Genomic DNA, 20,085 nt, shown 5'->3' on the forward strand with positions numbered 1-20,085 from the left:
GAACCTGTAAGAGATGTTACCAACGAAAGAAAGGGGTGTTACGAGAAAACACACTTCTTGGTTGTGTTTGGTTTGAATTTCAGTCATATATAAGACAGTGACCCTGTTGTAAAAGGGTCCCACAAAAAAAAACAAAACCCAAAACTTTAAGTAAATGTGGCATCTTTTCAAGAGGCTTCTAGTACAACTGCCACTGACTCGTAGAAGAAATGAAGTTGATTTCAAACCTGAAACTTACCTTGCTGTCCATGATATTTGGAGAGCAATCCACAGTTTCTTCTTAAACATGCAGAACCTAATTGGATTACTAAGATATAGGGAAAGCTATGGTATATGTAATCATTCTAAATATAACAAAAGTAAACTACTGAGAGACTGTGTCATTATGCATATTTAAAACAGATGTTGTATTTCACTACTCAGCTACGCTGCAGGAAGACTGATGGGAAAAAGAAGTGGCACAAAAATATTACACATAAATGTTAGTTTTACATGGACATTTAAACACAAATACTGAGTTTCAGTAGGTTATATGCATATGAAGTGCATTTAAAACGAAGTGGTTTCAGACCAAAAGTAATGCCTAACCATTAACCAAATCAGACTACCATTTTAAGAAAACAAACATGGACCTACAGCTGCACCAGACTGTTCTCTATTTATGTTTTATCTATGATGAAATGTCTATTCACAATACCTTACACCGCTCACACTGCATGACTGTGTACCAATTTATACGTCTGCAGGTACAACATCCTATGTTCCTACATAAGAAAATGTATAGAATATGAAAAAGCATGACTGTACTGTAATATAAAAACCAAGGGTTTCCAGTTTTACGTGTATCCCCTTTCCAAAGTACTGTTCCTGCAAGTGAGGTATCTAGCAACTCCCTTTAGTAAAAGCATAAAAGGTCTAATGCTTCCCACTCATTAACAGAAAAGCACTTGTGGCAAGAAATAGGAATTCAGTAAGAAACTAACCCTACTGTTTGGGGCCTTCCCCCTGCCCACATCTAGAGCCACCGTCATCAAACTAGATGGCTATTTTTAGTGCAGCCTCTTGTTTAAAAAGAAGGAAGGAAATGCCCTGAATTAGAAAGACCAAATCAGTATGTAAACAAGTTAAATATTCTAAAAACAAAAAAGCCTCTTATCAAATTAACAATAATATAAAAATAGATCAGTCTTGGTAATGAATCTTACATGTTCATGGTTTCTTATTTTTTTTTGCAGTGCACACTAATGAACACAACGATACTTTGTATTTCATACTCACGTATTCCAAATGACACTGAATAGCAGTTACACAGAATGATTACCTGAAGACTAAGGACACGTGTTAAGGTGTAAAGCCTCGTTCCACAGTAAAGTCCAGACTGACGACTAGTATACCCAGTTCTGTGGCATAACTTGATATTTTCCCCCCTCTATGCACTGTATGTAACTCTTGAAGTACATTTCCATCACAGAATGGATCATACTATGGCATGCTGCATTGAATACCTAGTGGCAACCCGTGATTTGGTAATGGATCTCATTCTCAGTATACTCTTAATCTGTGCATTCACCAACATTAACACACATAGTGTGTATTAAATCGCATATTCAGATGTTGTAACATTGGCAAAAAAAGGCTTTTTCTACACCAAATTTTCCAAGTTCATCTTGAAATAATTCTGTTACTGTGTGTTGAAAGCAAAACAGTTAACAAAGAAAATTACTTTCTATATCAAGAACTTCTCAGCAGTAATTTGTGTTTTTACCCTCCTAGCATCAGACACAAAATATATTTTGTTATCACTGAGAAGTAAAAACACTAATTCGAGATAAACACTACAAGTGACTTTACCAAGCAACATTTTACATTTTGAAAGACGAAAATTTGTTGAAGTACTTGCATAAGCCAAGGCAGAGATGCTACACTGAACATTCCTTCCTCCTTCCACTACTGAAGAAAACCTCGACTTCCACTTTTTTTGTTTGTTTGTTTTTTTTTTTCAATGTCACAACTGCTTCTAAATACTTATTTACCTGGCTATTTAAAACTCCAGCTTAAATTTTATGTCTTCCTCACCCAGATGCCTCCAGTCTCATTAGGAAGAGTAGATGCTTATGTCCAATGCATAAATAATAGAAGTGATGAATATACAGCTTCAGCCTAGGGCAGAATAAAATAATCTGAAGTTTCACAAGTTGAGATTTCACGGAAGAATCTCAACAAGGACATTAGGTAATCTGCCACACAGTGGCATTACAATGCACTTGTTGCATTTATTTTAACTGCTACTAATGACAGAGAAATGATGCCATATTAGCAGGACAAGGGACACTCATGAAGTTCACTCTCTCCCTTCTCTGTATTTACTACAAATAGAGCAAATTTTTAATTTATTTAGAATTTGGAGAATTTTTGGTAAATGCTGATACAAAACTGTATGCGGAAAAGGGGGAAGTAATTTCTTAGGGTAACATCAAGTTTCAGAAAAAAAAAAAAGGAAGTTTGCAGCATGTAAGTATGTAAAACAAAACATTCTCATGCGAACTCAAGCACAACATAGAAGTAACACTTTTATGAAGTTACACTTCAACTTAAAAAAAGAGAATATTTTGTGGTGTGTTGTATTATAGGGATGAGAAAGAATATATTTGGATCACTTGTATATTTGCAGGCTTCTTGTCACGTGACAGAAAGCAGGACATAGTTTGAAAAACCCCGCCCCTAATTTGGGAACACTTGTTGATACAGAAAGCAGTGTTAAATGTAATTGCATGCTGCACAAGACTCCAAAAGAACGTCAGCCCTTAAATCAAATATATACATTTTTAATATCTGAAATATTTACACGGTGGAACCTTTACACGATCCCATTTGTTAAGAACAGTGTTTTCAAGTGTCCTCTCCAGATACAAAGAACTAGTAACTCAAGGTCACAGTTATGTCTTCTGAACAGGTCAACCTGTATCCTTCAGTTAAATACAATATAGAGATACTGGAACACCTTTACTTAATTTGTTTGCTATTAAGAATTGTGTTTAAAAATTAAAAAGGTTGTAGAGACAGTTTGCTCCCTGGAACACAGTCGTCCTGCAATCAAAACAGCTCACAGCACATTATGAATTTGTCTGCTTACCCAGGTATGAGATAAAAAAATGCAGTTTACAGTACATCTCATCATTTATACCATATCAACCTATTCATAAAAACTCATATAAACAAGGCAGGAAAATATCACCCTCTTTTTGTGGACAACAGACTGCTTACAGTAGAAAACAAAAGTTGGGGCTAGTCCAATAGTATGGATAAAAACAAGACTTCCGCTTTGTTTGAAAACTTATGGTTTAGTTTTTGTCAGCTGCTATGGTCAGCTACATCCAAAACAGGTACTTTTTTTCTAAATACTAAAAAAAAAATGTTTTAAAAATAATTTCTTTTAAAAAAAAAATCTGTTTATTTTGGAGACAAAAGGCATAATAGGGAAGGGCTAAAATGATACTGAGCAGAAGACACCCTGCTTAAAAAAATATCTTTAAATAGCACTTATTGAATTGAGGTCTTGCTCTTGTTTTAACTGAGCAAAGAATAAAAAACTTCCTGCAATTTCTAGGAAAGAAGCAGAGCATCAGTAAGAGGTTAAGTTCCCAGCTTCATTAGTAATTCTAAATGTGGAACAAAGTATTGAGGCTCCTGCTGGTTCACATCAGAATGAAAAGTCTGAGGGAATTCCTCATCCAGAGTCAGCTGAGGGGACCAAATGAACACACAAAGCTGTTCTGTGAAAGCAGCTCAAGCCACTTACATTTAAATTGTTTTCTGATCATTCCTTAAATAAAAAGAGGGAGAGTATGAAAAAAAAAAGTACTAATAAATTTGCAGTAAAATAATTTGTTTTCATCTGTAACTGATACAGTTCCACATTAAGTGCAAATGTTTTGCAAAACAGGGGCTTTTTTTCATAATATTTACAAGAACCAGAGTAACATAACAAAATTACCAGAGAACATGTACAGTAGCTGCAGCTTATAAAACATACCGGTAATTGTACCTTGTGAATTATAAAGAGAACCAATGCAGGATTCAGATAACTAACTGAGAAGGGTAAAAGTAGCCTCAGAGCAGAGGACAAAAAAAATTCACATTTTCTACATAAAAAATACAGGTCTCAAGTCTCTGAGAACAGAGAAAATTCAAAGTCTCTGAATCACAGGGGGGGGGAAAAAAAAGCCCAAAATTGAAATGGAACCCTGGAAGCAAGGAGAGTGCTTTATTTCACTAGACCAATCTTCTTCGCTTCTGTCTCGTATATCAACAACCTCCACATTTTGACTATGAAAACTTCAGCTTCTTCATCTAGTACCTGTGGGAAATAGACATTTTATAGACAATTTTTTAGGTTAGGATTTCCTGTTATAAAGACTAATTTTAGACACATCAGAACTATAAAGTAGATGAAGTGTAATCCAAGTTAAGCCTTTGAGGGAGGCATTGGGTAAAACTTCAGTGAATTTGTCTGTCCTGCAGTTATCATCTGACTTGATTCTAATTCTATACTGGCAGGTGTTGAGCACTAAAAGTACCAGTCTCCAAAAGTGGCATGGGAAGAGGCAGAACAATGGCAGGCTTGGGAAAAATGTAAGAACAAGACATACATCTGGTATTTTCCCTTAATTCTCTCCTAGTCTGTGCTCATTTTCAGCTTAGAACTTCCTTGAATATTTATTAAGTATTATTCTCTTCCTCAAAGTTATTATCCAGGCTTCTCGGGAATCCACATAAATTTCTAGTATGCACAATATCCCTCAGGAAGTTCCCCAGTCTCACCTACTAATCACACCAAGAACGACTTACTAACTTCTGCTATGAATCTGGCTCCTACCAAATTTGCCTTCAAGTTTCCTTATTGGATGAGAGTGAACAATTGTTTTTTATTCACCTTTCAGTGTATGAAAACATGGTGAAACAATGGCATTATTTTGTAAAGTTTCTCTCTTTCAATACCAGGCAAAAAAGAGCTTTTACTGACCTAGAGAAAAAACACCTTTTGTCATCAACTGGGAACAGACCCATTAAACCACTAATTACAAAAATCTAGTTACAAGAATGAGAAGGAATAAGAGTTTATATTTCTGATGCAATTCTGTTATTGTTAAGTCCTACCTCTCTCTACTGTTAGGGACAGAATCTTTGTTCTATGTTTCTAAATACTGAGAAATTCTCATCAGGGATCAGCAATTTCTAACTAGATGCTGTAACTGCAAAATCATGTCTGCACTAGCATAATCTGTTTAATCAAAGCAGCTTTCATATCTCATTCATGTTTTCTGTGAACAACAAATATTTCTGTTATGGACTCCTACTCTTTCACAGAACTGCCTATTAGCTTCAGTATTAACATAGAAGGTCTGTCAGTTACACAATGTCTGCTTACCATGGCAACATCATCCAGTATGCTCTGTGGTGAGCTGTGAGCCATAACCTGAAAGAAACAAATGATTTTAGGCTGAAAACTCAGAGTAAACCATACAAACATCTTTGGACAAAAAACAGTTACTTCTCAAGGATTTTGAATGCTTTGCATGAGCAAAAAGTATTTGCAGTTCTTTAGTTCCCAGTATTACCCAGGGTAAAAATTAGTATTAAACTACACTGGATTCCATCCAAGTGAGTGCTAGTTTATGGCTAGTTACCGAGGAACAAGTTCCAGGAAGCTCCAGAGATTTAACAGGTCCTGTATTTGCTGGCTATCCTTGCATCTTCAATTAAGCTGTCCTAATTGAAGGAATAAGCTCCCCTTCCTTCAACAATGAATTCTCTAATGGAAGGTAATGGCCAAATCCTCCATCTGTCATTCTTCATTACAAGCAGATGGAAAATTCAGTTAAGTATTTCAATTATTTGTTTCAGAATCAAATATCAGAAAATTGTTTTTTTAATATCAATATATAAAATTAAAGCTTAGCAAATATTCAACTTCTACTTTTCACTTTCTATTAACTACCTGTGCCACCAAACTATCACTTGCTTTGCCTCTGATACAATAGCCCTAAAACATAAACCAAGACAAGCCATTATGAAGAGAAGTACCATGAAAGCTGAGAAGTTTTTGAAATTCCCTGCCATAGAGTTGTCATGACAGATTTAAAAAGGCAAGTTATTAGAATTTAGTTTATAATTGGATGGAAGAAGCTACAGAGTTTGGTTTAAACAAGTCATCCAATGGCTAAAAGGTATAGCAGAATGACTTCTAATTTAACTCTAAAGCCTTAGTGTTTGCTTACTACTAAAGCAACAGCAGCATCCAAAATGCTTTTTAAGAAATTTATCTAGTTAGTCCAAAAATGTATGTAAAAATCAAGTTACTGGCTTTTTTCCCCTGAATTCACAAAAATCTTGGTCTAAAGTTAAAAATCTTAATGGTCAATGAGATATTAACTCTGAAATCTAATGATAAAACTATCAGTTAAAACAGCTGCTCTTGTCAACTGCTGATTTCTTTATCCAGTTCCATATGTTTATCTAACAGATAACACGGTGCATCTGACATGTACATACTGTGCACAGGCTTTAAAGGAGGTAAGTTGTACAATACCGAGGTATATGCTGATTCCAAGTACACCAGCTGTCTCTACTGACCAATATCACAGATTACAGAGAAGCTAAGAGCAGGCTGCCTTCCAATACAGATACGGCAGTAACTGCTGCAGCTTAAATAGGGAACAAAACCCACACTTCATAAAAGAATTGGAAGATATTAACCTTAGAACAAACAAAGTCAACTAGCGTGGCTTCTTCTTCACCAATATACTCTATTATTTTCTTGTTAATCCATGGTCTAATTCGACGTTCCATTAATGTCTGAAAATAGAAAAAAAAAAACCAAAAAACATATTTTCTGTAAGTTTTAGTGTCCTGAAACAACACTGCCAGATAGGCAGCTAGAAGACCCAAACAACTATTTAGCAAAAGATACATTTTTGCTATCAATATAATCCTTAGCAATTTGGCATCTGCAGTATTTCTGACAGCCATTCGAACAAGTTTGAATAGGACCTTTTTCCCCACCTTCCATAAAACTGCTAGACAATTTGTAGTAAGAATTCAGGAGACAGCAAACAAAAGTAAGCAGGCATACTTCAGAATTAGTATTATATATGGACAAGAAATACAGTACACAAATTAGATTCCATTTGATGATGCTGCTCCAATCTACTAGGGTCTCAGAAACATTGGATTTCTATTCAATTCCAAGGTTTATGCTTCGTGAATGGTTGAAAGAAATCAACTTACTGAATCCACAATTGACCAGTCAAGAGGATAAGCAAAGAGCTCTGGTTTTGCTGTGGGAATCTTCTCAATGAGGCTCTTAATATGTTTGCGTTTTTCTTCTGTATTGACACTGCCTTTGATACTGCTTTTATCTTCATCTCCATAATCCAGAGGGACGAGTTTCCTTTTCCGGGGTACGTCATCACTGTCTTCGTCATCAAATTTATTGAAAACGCTATCCACAGCAAGCTTCTTCCTTTTTACAGCATTGGGCTGATTGGGACTATTACAGGCACCTACAACCCAAAAGACAGAATAACATATTCAAGAACTGCAATCAAAGCTAATTTGCCCTTCACACATTTCTCAAGGAACATCGGTTTGTATGTATATAAATGTCTGTGAATGCCTAGCATCAGTGTTTTGATCTCTCTGTTATAGAAACGGCAAAAGCAGTAAAGATCTCAGAGTTTCTTCAAGATTTTTGAAAAATACAGTGTTCTTTCTCTTCCCTGAAACGAACTAGTACCCTCACTGAGAGAGGACTATAGCATGAGTTCAAACCTTTGCAGAGAGAGAGCACAGAAGTGAAAGGCTGCAATCAATCTAGCTGTAGGAAAAGCTTTAATTAGTTAGCCTAATATAATACAGTCTCTTTTCATTGAAGATCTAATACTATGTGAACTCAAACTGCAGCTCTACCATAATTTATTCAAAATAATAAATGCAGAAATGTTCTGGAATACAAGTATCTTTAGTTCTGCTACTCAGAACAAAATTTTTTAAAAAACACCAGGAAGGTGCTAAAGTACTAAGGAACTCTACACTCATGTTCCATTCACAAATGTCATCAGTTCATTGTAGTACTCTAAGAGAAAGAAAAAATAACCTAATTTTCATTTTTCTTCTTGTAAAAGTATCTTTGTGAATAAACATAAGTAGTATCTAAGGCTTAAATCTAACATGTATTTATATCAATGAAAAGTAGCAATGAGTTTGAAAAGAGATATTTAGACTTCTATTAATGTGGAAAAGCATGTGGAAATAACTAATCCCAGCTCAGAGCATTCTCAATAAAATTAAACCTTGAGGATGCCAAAATTTCCCTCTCTTTTCCCATCCAGATTTTGGAAGAAGAGAGATCTATAAAAGGTACCAACTGGATAGGAGAAATTGAGCACAGCATCTGGATAACAAGAGTTTGATATAAGCATGTCAAAACATACAATATATTTTGAAAACTATGTGGCTAAATCAGCCTGACATTTTTTCATTCTTATCCAATATGGAACATTAAAATAAAAGGTAAACTTGCCTAATTTGAGGCTAAGTCCTATTTTGGGCCGATGTTCCTCTGGCTGCTGTTGATCAGGCGAATTTTCGTGAGGGATAATAATGCCACAGGGCGATTCATCACCAGGTGTGTTAGGGGTTGCATTTCCACTAGCAGAAGAAACAGATGGGGCAGAACTGATAGGTCGTAAAGTAGGTTTAAGGCAGGGCTTTTGTTCAGGCTCCTCCTCTTCTTCCTCTGGCTCTTCTCTTTTCTCTTCTTTTTCTGCCTTTTCTTCCTCTTCCTCTTCAGACTCTGGCTCTTGTTTTATTTGTGGCTGCCTACGCCGCTCAGCCTCCTGCTCCATCTACAATGAAACAGACCATTAACAAAAAAGCAGCTCTCTCAAAAACAGCGATGTTCAGAAAGAACCTTAAGATCCTCTGTTTCCTAAAGAAGTCTCTGTTAGTCAACAAATACACGTAACTGGCATTACAGTCAAAAATGGCGAATAATGTGAATTTGGTTTTGAACTCCATCCAAACATAGATCTGGAAAATTATTTTTTGTTTCCAGTGTTCTTACTGCTTCTCTGAACTTCTTTTTAAGAAAAAATAAACAGAGCAAATATTAACTATCAGATCTCTTACACAATTTTGCTCGATACCATTAAAATACCAAGCACTCTCTTCTCCCTGTCAGACCAACAGCTACTTACCCTCTGGAGTTCTGCATCTGGATCTGGGTGTCCTTCTGCCAGAAGGCGCTGCCTAATTTCTTCTAATTCTTCCTTTTCCCTTTTCCTGTCCCGTTCATCTGCTTCCATCTCTTTCTCTCTGTCTCGTAACCTCTTCTGAAGAGCACTACCCCTACAAAAGACATGGATTTTATATTTCAAAGAACATTGTAATGAGAACCTTGTAACGCAATACAAGGAATACCTGATAGAGATGTACCTTCCACTAAATGAAGATTCAGAAGAGCATCTGCTGTCCTCTATTTTTATAACGGAAGAATCTAAGATACAAGTTCCCTACGTGACTACACAGAATTTATCCCATTGCATTAAACAGATGTAAAACCGTGACTGCCAATCTTCTCCGAAAAAGAACAAAATTGTTTTATAGGTTTTTACTTGACAAGAATCAGCTCTGCTAAATTAGTTTGATGCAAATATTAGCTAGTCATGTGTTGAAGGACCTTCCCCATCCTTTGAGTTAATAAGCTCATTCTTTGTACGATTTACAACTTCCTTGTAGTAATTTTCTTAGAGGAATACTTGATCTCTTCTCCCTGCTGACCTCTGCTCTGCCTCACCCACAAGTGAAGTGGTAGGAAGGAGCAGCTTACTCCCAAGCATTAACAAGTAGCAACAAGTTTTCCTTTTCCCTCTGGTACTTAGCAAGTGACACTGCAATAATTCAGATAATTATATGACCCTTACATTGCCACATATTCACTCAAATATAAACTCCATAAGCCTCTGCCAACAAAGCCCATAACAGTGTCAAAACGAACAATGAAGATTTTACTGTTAGGAATCAAAAAAAAAAAAAGAGATACCTGTAGTATTTTGGATCATCTCTGTCATCATCATAATCTTCTAAGAATTCTTTTAACCGTTTGGCTTCTTTTGCCTGCAAGAAATTGAAACATAAGCAATGTTATAAAGTTATTTCTAGTTTTATTTCTAATAGTTTAAAAATTAGTAACATTAAATACCTGCTATACTTACAACTAAAGATATAGAGTTTTCCAGACAGAAAACTGAAAGCTTTTGGAATTGCATCATCTTCCAGGGATCTGTAAACTTCCTATCATATATTCAATAGCAGATAGTACATCCACTAAGTCCACTACAATCATGTCTCTGATTTGCAGACTACTCTTCTGTTTTTAGCATGTCAATTAAATATACACACACCTCTTTTTTTTTTTTTTTTGTTACATCACAAAAGAAGAGAATCCAATTTCCTGTTCTTCAAATCTGTAAGTCTGGTATTGGATATTTTTAGCATGGCAGTTTAAGTGTATTTTATCAGTACTGTTTTGTTTCAAGATTTGTGCTTTTTGAAAAAGATTTAGTTATGCACAAAACCAAATATAATGGATACTTCTAGGATAAGCTCTCCCCTGCTGTGTTACTAATCCAACCCACGTGGCACTGTATTAATGCACAGGCCTAAAACTGAAGGGGATGAGGGGGACAGAGGGGAGATACTTTTTCCTCCTCTGTTAACATAAAAAACAAAAAACCAAATCAGTTCTTTAAGGTGAATATAAATTAGGACATTCTAACCTGTATCCAATATTTAGAACAACAGTAAGATATTCCTATGCTAATAACTTTGAGAAACAAATTATGATCATGGTTGGAAATAAATACAGCACAAAACTTAACACTGCTCTCTACAACTGCCATCTACGGCCAGTACAGCATCCACGAGGACTGTGAACAGAAAATATCCTTGAGTCATTCTCAAACTTTTTTTTTTCCCTTTCAAGCATTCAGGGGGAAAAAAATAGATTCCACATAAATAGAAAATTAGAAACTACATTGTTTTATTTTTTTCTTTCTTTTCTGTGTCTCTGCATCTTTTGCTTTGAAGCAATTCCCAATCCATCTCCCACTTAGAATTCTCTCTTATCTTCTCTCCTTCTCTGGGATAATTATTGAGTGAAATAACATCACCATAATTTAAAATAACTCCTTTACACTTTAGCACAAAACTATGATATTACAGAAGTATCTGTCTTCCAAAGGTGTCTTTTCAGACAAAACTTCCAAGCATTACATTCATAACTGTGATAATTTCACACCTAATGAACTTGAGACAGAAATTTAGAAAGTGTTTTAGATACATTATACACCTTTATTTTATATATTATAGAAGGTTCAGGCACATAAGCAGGTTGGAAGTAAAAAGACTGTTCTAGTTCCACCAGCATGACATAAAACATGTAATAGATTTTGCCACAAATTTGACACAAACTCAGATTACAGATGTAATAGTGCATGATGATCAAACCACAGTATTTTACAGCTACTTACTTCTCATTCTTCTGCCTTCACAAGACCAAACCACTAGGCTTTGTTTTCCAGACTCTCAATACTACTCTCACTTATTAGATACCTTCTCTTTCAAGTCTATTAACTCATCTTTTGGTATAAATACATATGTGGTGTTTATACAAAGAGAGAGCTCTGTCACTATCCATAAACATAGCAGAAGAATGTTCCATTCTACATGGAACAAAAAGAACAAGTGGGGGGAATTACAAATAAAACAATATGCCTTACCATTTCCCTTCTTCTTTCTTCTTCCCTTTCAGCCTCTTTTTCATATTCTCGACTTTTCTTCCGTTCTCTGATTTCCCAGTTTTTAAGACGCTAAAAGAGAACAAAAAATACTCACTCCAATCTCAAGAACATTAAGAATAGCAGTACTACTTCAAAGTTAGTTTGGATTATTTTTTAAAACAAATTGCCCTAAGGGGGCAATAAGAAGTCTAAAGTTGTTCTGACAGTGTCTTACAGATTCTGCCCCAATTAATGTACTCAAAGGATTAAAACTATATTTAGGAAAAGGAGGAGAAGGAATGACATATTTTATAGTAGAAGACTTACTATCACCCCTCAGAAACAATTATTTCCTTAAGGAACCTTAAAAATCCCAACCTACCTCCTGATATGCAGCTTCTTTCTCCCGCAGTTTCCTTTCTAGTTTTCGGCGTTCGTAGGCATCTTCTTCATCTTCCTCTCGGTCCCTCTTCTTATCCTTCTCCCGTTCTCGCTCCCGCTCGCGTTCTCTTTCCCGTTCCCGCTCGCGTTCTCTTTCCCTCTCTCGTTCGCGTTCTCTTTCCCGTTCCCGCTCTCGTTCTCTTTCTCGGTCTCTGCTTTTTTCCCTGAAAAAAGGAAACCGTCCAAGGTTAAGTACTGAGCCTTCCTCTCCACTCAGTCAAATAATTTAGCTTCAAATGTGTGCTACTTATAGCATTTTGCAAGTTATTCTTCTTCTGCAATTGTACAAAAGGATTACCTGATATAGCAACGGGCATAAATCAATTCCTCTAATATATTCAAAATGTCATTTACCTAAAAGTAGTAGTTTGAGCGCTAACCGTTAAACAGTGACATCTATAGAAACTAAGCATGAGCACAGAGCAATTCTTACCAGATTGTGTTAGTAGTTCGCCATAAATGACAGCTAAAAACCCCACAAATAAAAGCGTGTGCTTAATAAATCCTACATGTTTACAGAAATAGAGCCCTACTGACAAGACGATTAAACGTGAAACAGCTCTTTTTTCTATGGTGAAGAGGGAAAAAACAGCATCTACAGCCCAACATTAGTCACAGTTTAAGACTGAAAGAGGAATCGCCCTGGCTCTTATTAAGAAACAGACCAACCCAAACACAAACAACACCACCCCCTGCCCACCCCCCCTAAAAAAGAAACCCCAGATACTAAAGGAAAAGGTAAAATCTACTTCAGCTAAAAGACACCACAGGCATAAGAGAACCTCAAATAGGAACTAAGCTACCCATCAAAAAATAAGGAAGATTTGAGATAAAACCAGTATGTTGAAGTCATGGTTGGGTGGTTGCTTACTGCATATTACAGTCCTTATATTCCTGTGCTGTGGAGGGAATCCAGTATTTCATATTTATACTTGATTTTTATAGAATTTGTATAAATACAACATTCGTCTAAAATTCCGATTTCCTACTGTGATCTTACAAGGGTCATTCTCTTCTGAACGGCAGCTGATCTGCTGAACTACACGCACTTAGTAGCACCAGGAAAAACTGAAATAAATAGCAACTCAACTGCATTTACCTTGATCTGCTCCGATCCTTGTTGCGATCTGAACTTCTTTCACGATCTCTGTCACGATCTCGGTCTCTGTCTCGGTCCTTAGTTCGGTCACGATCCCTATCTCGCTCTCGTTCACGCTCTCGTTCCTTCTCCTTCTCTCGTTCACGCTCCCTCTCTCTTTCACGTTCCCTCCTTTCTCGTTCACGCTCCCGTTCCCTTTCTCTTTCTCTGCGTTCTTTTTCAATTTCCTGTCTTTCTTTCTCCTTTTTGCCTTTTTCCTCCTCCAGTTTCTAAAAACCAATAAGAGAACTTTCATAGTTAATTCTGCAGTTATAGGAACTGGATAATCCCGGCGCAACACACAAGGCTGGTAATGGAAATACCAAAACCGCCACTGATTTTAAAATATTAAATAGGGTTTGGTGGGTATTTTTTGGAACTCATAAGTATGAAATCAAAATGCAGCAATCACAAGACTAAGTTTCGTGCAAAAGCATAGATCTACACAGACCAGCAATCTCCAACCTTAGCAGAGTAGGGCTGGCCTCACATTGCAAGCTGACTAAACTGCACATACACAGTGCACTGCCAGTCATGATTCAGCTGGGCCACAAATTCCATTGGCCCTATAAACCACTGGGGTACAAGCAAAGTGAACTTCTGGCTTATAAAGTTAATGCTGTTCAACTGGGTAAATACATTTCAGTGGAACGCTTATTGGGGCAGCGAGCTGTTTCCCAAAAAGGCTTGGCAGACCAAAACAGTCCTATAGGAAAACTTGGGTAAAGAAATTTATCCACTTACACGTGGTGCATGTGGTTAAACAGTGAAGAGAGCTGCAACCTTTCCCCTTTTCCCTCCCTAAAAAAGTTCTAACAGTTCATTGGTAAGAACTGGACTCTGCAGAATGGAATCCTTAACTTCCACCACTGCAAGATGGAAAGAGTTAAAAAAAGGTTGGAAATAGCTCTTTTGAAACACAGAAACTAAAGGGTTACCTGCTACAGTTTTACTAGAAATTGTACAAAACTGCCACTTTTTTTTCAATTAGAAACAGTTCCTATGACCAGACTATAAGACAAGAGAAAATACATCAACAGAATGATAGATAAATCCATCCTTGGAAGCAATTGTTATGTGTTAACTTACAGATGCTGTGCTAGGACATGGACCGCCAACACTGGATTAACCTTGCCTATAAGCTATGTTTCTGGGAGGAAGAGCAAGTACATGGTTCACAAATATACCAAATAACAACCAAATATACCAAATTTCAACCTGATGGATGCCAGAATACCATTTTTTTTGAACAAATATTGAGCAGAATAAACAGGCTTATCCCCTTTGGCTCCACGTTTACCATCACTGAAATGAAATTAAAAACTGGAACAATGAAACGGCATTTTCTCTGTTTTTTTTTTCTCTTTTCTTTTAAACAAAGCATTTAAGACAACTTTAAAAAGCAATCTTACCTGATAAGTGTTCTTCTGCCAAAGGCACAGGGACCAGAGAACCAACAAAGGATTACAGAAATAAAGCTAATTTACTCGTGATTAATGTATCCAGTGAAACTGAGCTGCATTGATAGCACAATATAGGCAAACCAATGTTGGATACATTGAAATCACAAAAGAAAAAAGGGACTAAAAATGGTAGGAATTGGTAGAAAACTGATATGAAAAAGCAACACTCAGATTCTACAATATACACTGGGCTGAAGTCCTGTTTATAAAGGACTGTATTTTACAGGAGCTTTACAGTATTAAACCTCAGTACGGTCAGATGTCAAACTAGGTTGTCAACTTTTAAAAATCCGACTTACCTCAAATTTCATATACTTTTAAAGAAAAGTTTAGATACTGAAGTGGTTGATACTTACAGGTTATCTTAGGTGTTCCAATAGAAATTTCTTTGGTTGAACTTCTGCTTTTTTGCCACTCTCAAAAACTTTGTGGTGAGAAAATGATTACTCAAGAGAGTGTTTGGGTTTTTTTTTTTTTTTGTGTGTGTTTTTTTTTTTTTTTAATATATTCACACGTGAAAATATACACATACACATAAGTCGGTGCATTAAAATCCATTTTGTAGGTCCACTTTCTTAAAATCCAATTGAAAAAATAAATTGGTCTACTTCGTAATCAAAATCTGACCTCTATCTGCTCGATCAGCCTAAATAAGAGGATCTGAAAGGGTAATGGGATGGGAATGGTATCAGATATATTGAAGTAATGAACAGAAATGAACGGGTAGAAGAATTATAAATCTTACCTTGAGCTCTCTTCAGACTCGTCAGTGCTGTAAATGGACGCCCCCTGCAATGCTGACACCCTGACAGTCTGTGGTTATTGTTTTACAAACTCATACCAAAAACATGCAAAGGTTCACTGTGCTCACTAGTCAGCTGCTAAAGATTCAACAGCCCCTTTTAAACAGATCCAATATACACAATGATGACTTTCAGTTGATTTTTAATGTTGATAAACCCAAAATAGCATTCCAATAATAAGATTAAAGGCAGTAAAATGCCCAACAGCTTCTGAAACAACGAAGCATGCTTTTTGTTTTGTTCTTGTTATTTTTTCTTTTCTTTTTAACTTATTACTTGTTTGCATTTTAGTACCAGTGACAACTTGGGGCTCGGAATTGAACACCATTCTACTGAAGTTTCATGACTGACCAGTTTCATGTTCAATTGCCAGGCTTCTCCAGATAATTTCTTCTACAAATTTTCCCCAGGTTTTTATCTCCAACAGCTTCAGCCAAGAGAAAAACAGAATACGTGTACATACAACAATGTGTAGTCACTTGTGTTTACATTGATACAGTTATGTGAAAACATGGTACCATCCCCAGTCACTGCATGTGGTAAAGCTGAGTAACACGGGCATACTTCACCTTGCTGTACCTTTAACATTTTCTTTAACGTTGATTTGGGGGTACTTTGAAATAAGTGTGCGCTCAAAAGAGGAGCCTGCTGATGCTTCCCTAGGCCAAAGACAATTCCAGTCTTGTTGGGGAAAAAGTAACACCAACTTTAAGCTAAACATTAAAGTAAGAACATCACATGCATAGTTGTGCTTTACTATCCACAAGTATAATTTTCCAAAGCAGAAACATTCACGGATGCACTAACATTAGCAGAAACTTCCGTAAGTGGGAACCCTGAAGTGGGACTTTATGTGCATAAACATTTCCAAGCCAGTTACCCCTTTGCATATTTTTCTGAGGGGGCATCCATAAGTATAATAAAAAACAGAAGCTCATACTTACATCCTATTCCATGTTACTTTCCAAGCTGTGAGTTTCATCTTGCATTAGTCACCATATGATCTCTATCATAATGGTGGGGGTCAATGAATAGATTAGCTTTATGGGAATTTACAGTTCTTCCATGCATCTAAAGTTTGGTAAGTCTGGTAACCACTGACCTAGTTTTATCTTCCCCCACTCTCAACTTAGAACTATTAAAATAAAAGACTTAAATTTAATTCTAGATTCAACTCTTCATAAAATCTTGGATTATGTTACAATCTACCTACAGAAACACACTCAAGTGTATGTCTTATACTGCAGCCCCGTTTAGCCTTTAGTTATAAATATCTTAATGTATGTGTAGAAACTTAAGTTGCCTTTATTCATGTTAAAGTGAGAAGACTGAAAAATACTCAGTAGCAATCAAAGTCTTAGCATAAAGATGTCAAGGGCCACTTTAACGTGGTGGTTGTCTTCTTCTGACTTGTAAAGAACGATATGGGTATTAAACCTAATATAAACATCATTTTAAGTGATATTGCAATGTAATGCTAAATTTTATAAAAGTGGTTTTTTTGGATTTTGAAAAAGCCTAATTTGTATCAAGCGCAAAAACAAGAATACTACCTTGTGTGTGTCTCTGAATTTACTGATCTCTCTTGATATCAGGTCTCTTTTGTCTTCCTCCATTTCTATAGCATTTATATCCTCCTAAAAAACAAGGGGGACAGGAGGAAAAGCATTAAGAGCCATCTGTACAGACACAGGAGAACAAGAGAAAATCTAAAGGTTAGAAGTTTTCAACCAGTCTTGCAAGAGATAAATAAAGTCCTTCTGCAGTACCAAACCTGACAGTCTGATGTTAATGAGAGAAAAAAAAAAAATCAGATGGACAAGAGTCACAAATCTGGCAACTAGCAGTAAACATAGTCATTGTCAAAGCCTACAATGTAAACGAACCTTGGTGATGAGTGGATAAGGTATCAGTGGGGCCACTGGAAATCTGCGGAAAATCTGCGGAAAAATCCACGGAGATTTTTTTTTTTAAAAATAGATTGCACACTACTCTGAAAAACAATGTTTTGTATGTTTGCACTATAAAGCAATTTCGTATTGCTGTGATCTCATTTCTTTGATCCAACAAAATTACAGAAGAACCTCGCTAATTCTCCCTTCTCTGAACTACTTAAAATACATAGTGAGGTCTGATATTAGCAAGACTTCACTGAAATAACAGTATACTACAGGATATTAGTATGCTATGGTAGCATCATAAACAAGACTAAGCTACACTTGCCAATATAAATGATTGGTATATTTGTGGTGGGTATGCCTTGATTTCGTTTACTCGCTAATTCGCAAAATTTGGTAGATCACACCTACTAACTAATAGTTAGTGCGAATTAGCGAGGTTCCCCCGTGTTTGAAATTGAAAACCAGATTCCACTCACTCTCAGTTCCCCACACACATTTTCAACTCCCCCGCATCAGTCATTCTTCATCCAGAAGAACTAACAACAGACTCTGCTGCTCACACCACTGGGAGTCTTCTTCACATCAAGCCCTTCAGGGGACAACAGGACCAAAGCTGGCGAGTTTCCCCCCTCCACCCCACATCCCCATAGATCTGCATCCATCTTCCATTTCCCCCCACCCTCCATAGTCCTCCTCTCCTCTCTCCTTTAAGAGAGCAATGAGCTTGGACCATCTCTTCACTCCCACCTCTATCCACACAGGCCAAAGATGGCAACTTACAAGTTTCTTTTCCTCCTTCCCAGTATGGGAAGGATGATGGGATGCAATTTCAACCCACAAGTGCTATGTATTTAAACAGAGCTTTTTTGTCTACTTGATTGGTCGAATTCTACATCATACAGAGCTAGCAGAATATCCCTCTGTCGCAGGGACAGACTCAGCACCCAGCCCTTCCAAGACTGCAATGGTCTCTTGCAGTGTTTAACTACCTAACATTATTCATGGCCGTATATATGTATCTACCCACAGGACAATACACATTGTAACAGTGTTTGTAACAAAAAATACAGCTGATAACATTAGACAGTGTCTCATTTGTAAATAAATTCTCATCAAAGAAAGCATCTTCTCCCAAAGGGAGGGAGAGGAAAGAAAAACAAATTCTCAGCTCAGCACTCTTACACCTCAGGTGAGCCACAGCTAACAATGTTGTGGGAAGATTTACTTGCTCCCTGAGGGAGATGTTGTTTCTTGCACCACATTTTAACCCCATAAGCATTTGAAACTGCATTATTGCCTTGGAATAGGTACTTAGCAGAAGACTTAAGTGGGTGAAAATCTTGGTCAAACAATTTTCCAATCTCTTTCAAATTAGGTGCAGAAGAGTACTTGTGAAATCCCATTTTCCCATGGTTAGAAACTTGGTTGGAAAAGCTAAGTCTGAGTTTGCTCATTCTTATTCCCCCTTCTCCAGTTTGTTTTACTCCATAGAAAGGTCATCCACAGAAGCAGGTCTAAACCAGAACATTCATTCTTGCTTAACAGTTTGGTTGGTTTTTTTTGCATTACACAATATATGAAAACTGGATGATCAAATCCAGCCAAATTGACACGTGTGTAAAAGTGATTTTTTTAAGGCAAGAAGATTACAATACGCCTTTCATCCCTGAAGGACCCCTCCAAGGCTTGTGAGGTTACATACAAAAAACTAATGAAGTGCTTCCACATCTGGAGAGACAGCTGCAACCAGCTGGATCAAGGCACACTACAAGAATGCATTCTATAAACAGAGAGAAGAATTTTGTAAAAACTACCAGAGCAAATTCCTGCCATTACAAAAGCACCCTGGTATCTTTCAATGGAAAGAGATGGTATGCAGGAGCTCTTTACAGTTGTTTTTTAAATTCTCATCTGAAAAACCCTACGTGCATATACAGACTAAACTGCACTAAATTCAGCACTTCCACTTTCAGAGGGATGAAAGGTCGGTTCAATCCTGCCCAGATTCAAACCTGTTCTTCCAAGAAGTCTAGGTACTTAGATACCTTAACCATCCAGAAGGAATGGTGTCTATAACTGACTAGCTTCCAGTTAAAAAACTGCTGCTGACATCAATGCTTGTTGATTGGTTTTCTCATCAGAAGTTTATGTTTAAAGTATCTGCACAAGGTTTGGCCATTATATAAAGGTGAGCTGAAGAAAAATCTGGTTTGTCCAAAATCAAAACACATACGTCCTCCTTCTTTTCCTTTTTCTTCTTCCTGGGATGAGAGTCAGATTCCTGGGAGGGGGCATTGAGCTCGCTGGAATATTCTCGTATTAAGACTTCAATGGCCCCTTTAATTATCTGATCTCTTCTCTTCGTTTCCTCATCCAGCGCTTCATCATCATCATTTGTCGTCTCTGGTCTGGCATTCTAAGGAAAAACAGCAAAGTAACAGGAATCAACAAATTGAGAATAATGTTTGTTTTATTTCAGAAGTTTACCTTTGATTATCT

The 20,085-nt window shown here is 36.7% G+C and overlaps 1 protein-coding gene across 4 annotated transcripts in view; it reads right to left on the minus strand.

Annotated features, from left to right (window-relative positions):
* Positions 1 to 2,804: 2,804 nt before the first annotated feature.
* RBM25 (RNA binding motif protein 25) overlaps positions 2,805 to 20,085 on the minus strand; it is a 34,792-nt gene continuing 17,511 nt past the window's right edge. For 3 of the 4 annotated variants that reach the window (XM_065838164.2, XM_071809254.1, XM_071809253.1), the window contains exons 7-19: positions 19,820 to 20,002; positions 17,572 to 17,625; positions 17,239 to 17,322; positions 13,381 to 13,649; positions 12,223 to 12,445; positions 11,841 to 11,930; positions 10,103 to 10,176; positions 9,258 to 9,408; positions 8,582 to 8,906; positions 7,288 to 7,562; positions 6,757 to 6,855; positions 5,429 to 5,476; positions 2,805 to 4,357 (exon numbers count right to left, since the gene is read on the minus strand). In XM_065838164.2, coding sequence (XP_065694236.1) covers positions 4,265 to 4,357; positions 5,429 to 5,476; positions 6,757 to 6,855; positions 7,288 to 7,562; positions 8,582 to 8,906; positions 9,258 to 9,408; positions 10,103 to 10,176; positions 11,841 to 11,930; positions 12,223 to 12,445; positions 13,381 to 13,649; positions 17,239 to 17,322; positions 17,572 to 17,625; positions 19,820 to 20,002 — 1,968 coding nt within the window. In that variant the 3' untranslated portion in view covers positions 2,805 to 4,264. The remainder of the gene's footprint in view (positions 4,358 to 5,428; positions 5,477 to 6,756; positions 6,856 to 7,287; positions 7,563 to 8,581; positions 8,907 to 9,257; positions 9,409 to 10,102; positions 10,177 to 11,840; positions 11,931 to 12,222; positions 12,446 to 13,380; positions 13,650 to 17,238; positions 17,323 to 17,571; positions 17,626 to 19,819; positions 20,003 to 20,085) is intronic. The other variant, XM_065838166.2, reaches the window with a different exon arrangement.

Source organism: Patagioenas fasciata, chromosome 5 (genome assembly GCF_037038585.1).
Source record: "Patagioenas fasciata isolate bPatFas1 chromosome 5, bPatFas1.hap1, whole genome shotgun sequence".
Taxonomy (NCBI): Eukaryota; Metazoa; Chordata; class Aves; order Columbiformes; family Columbidae; genus Patagioenas; species Patagioenas fasciata.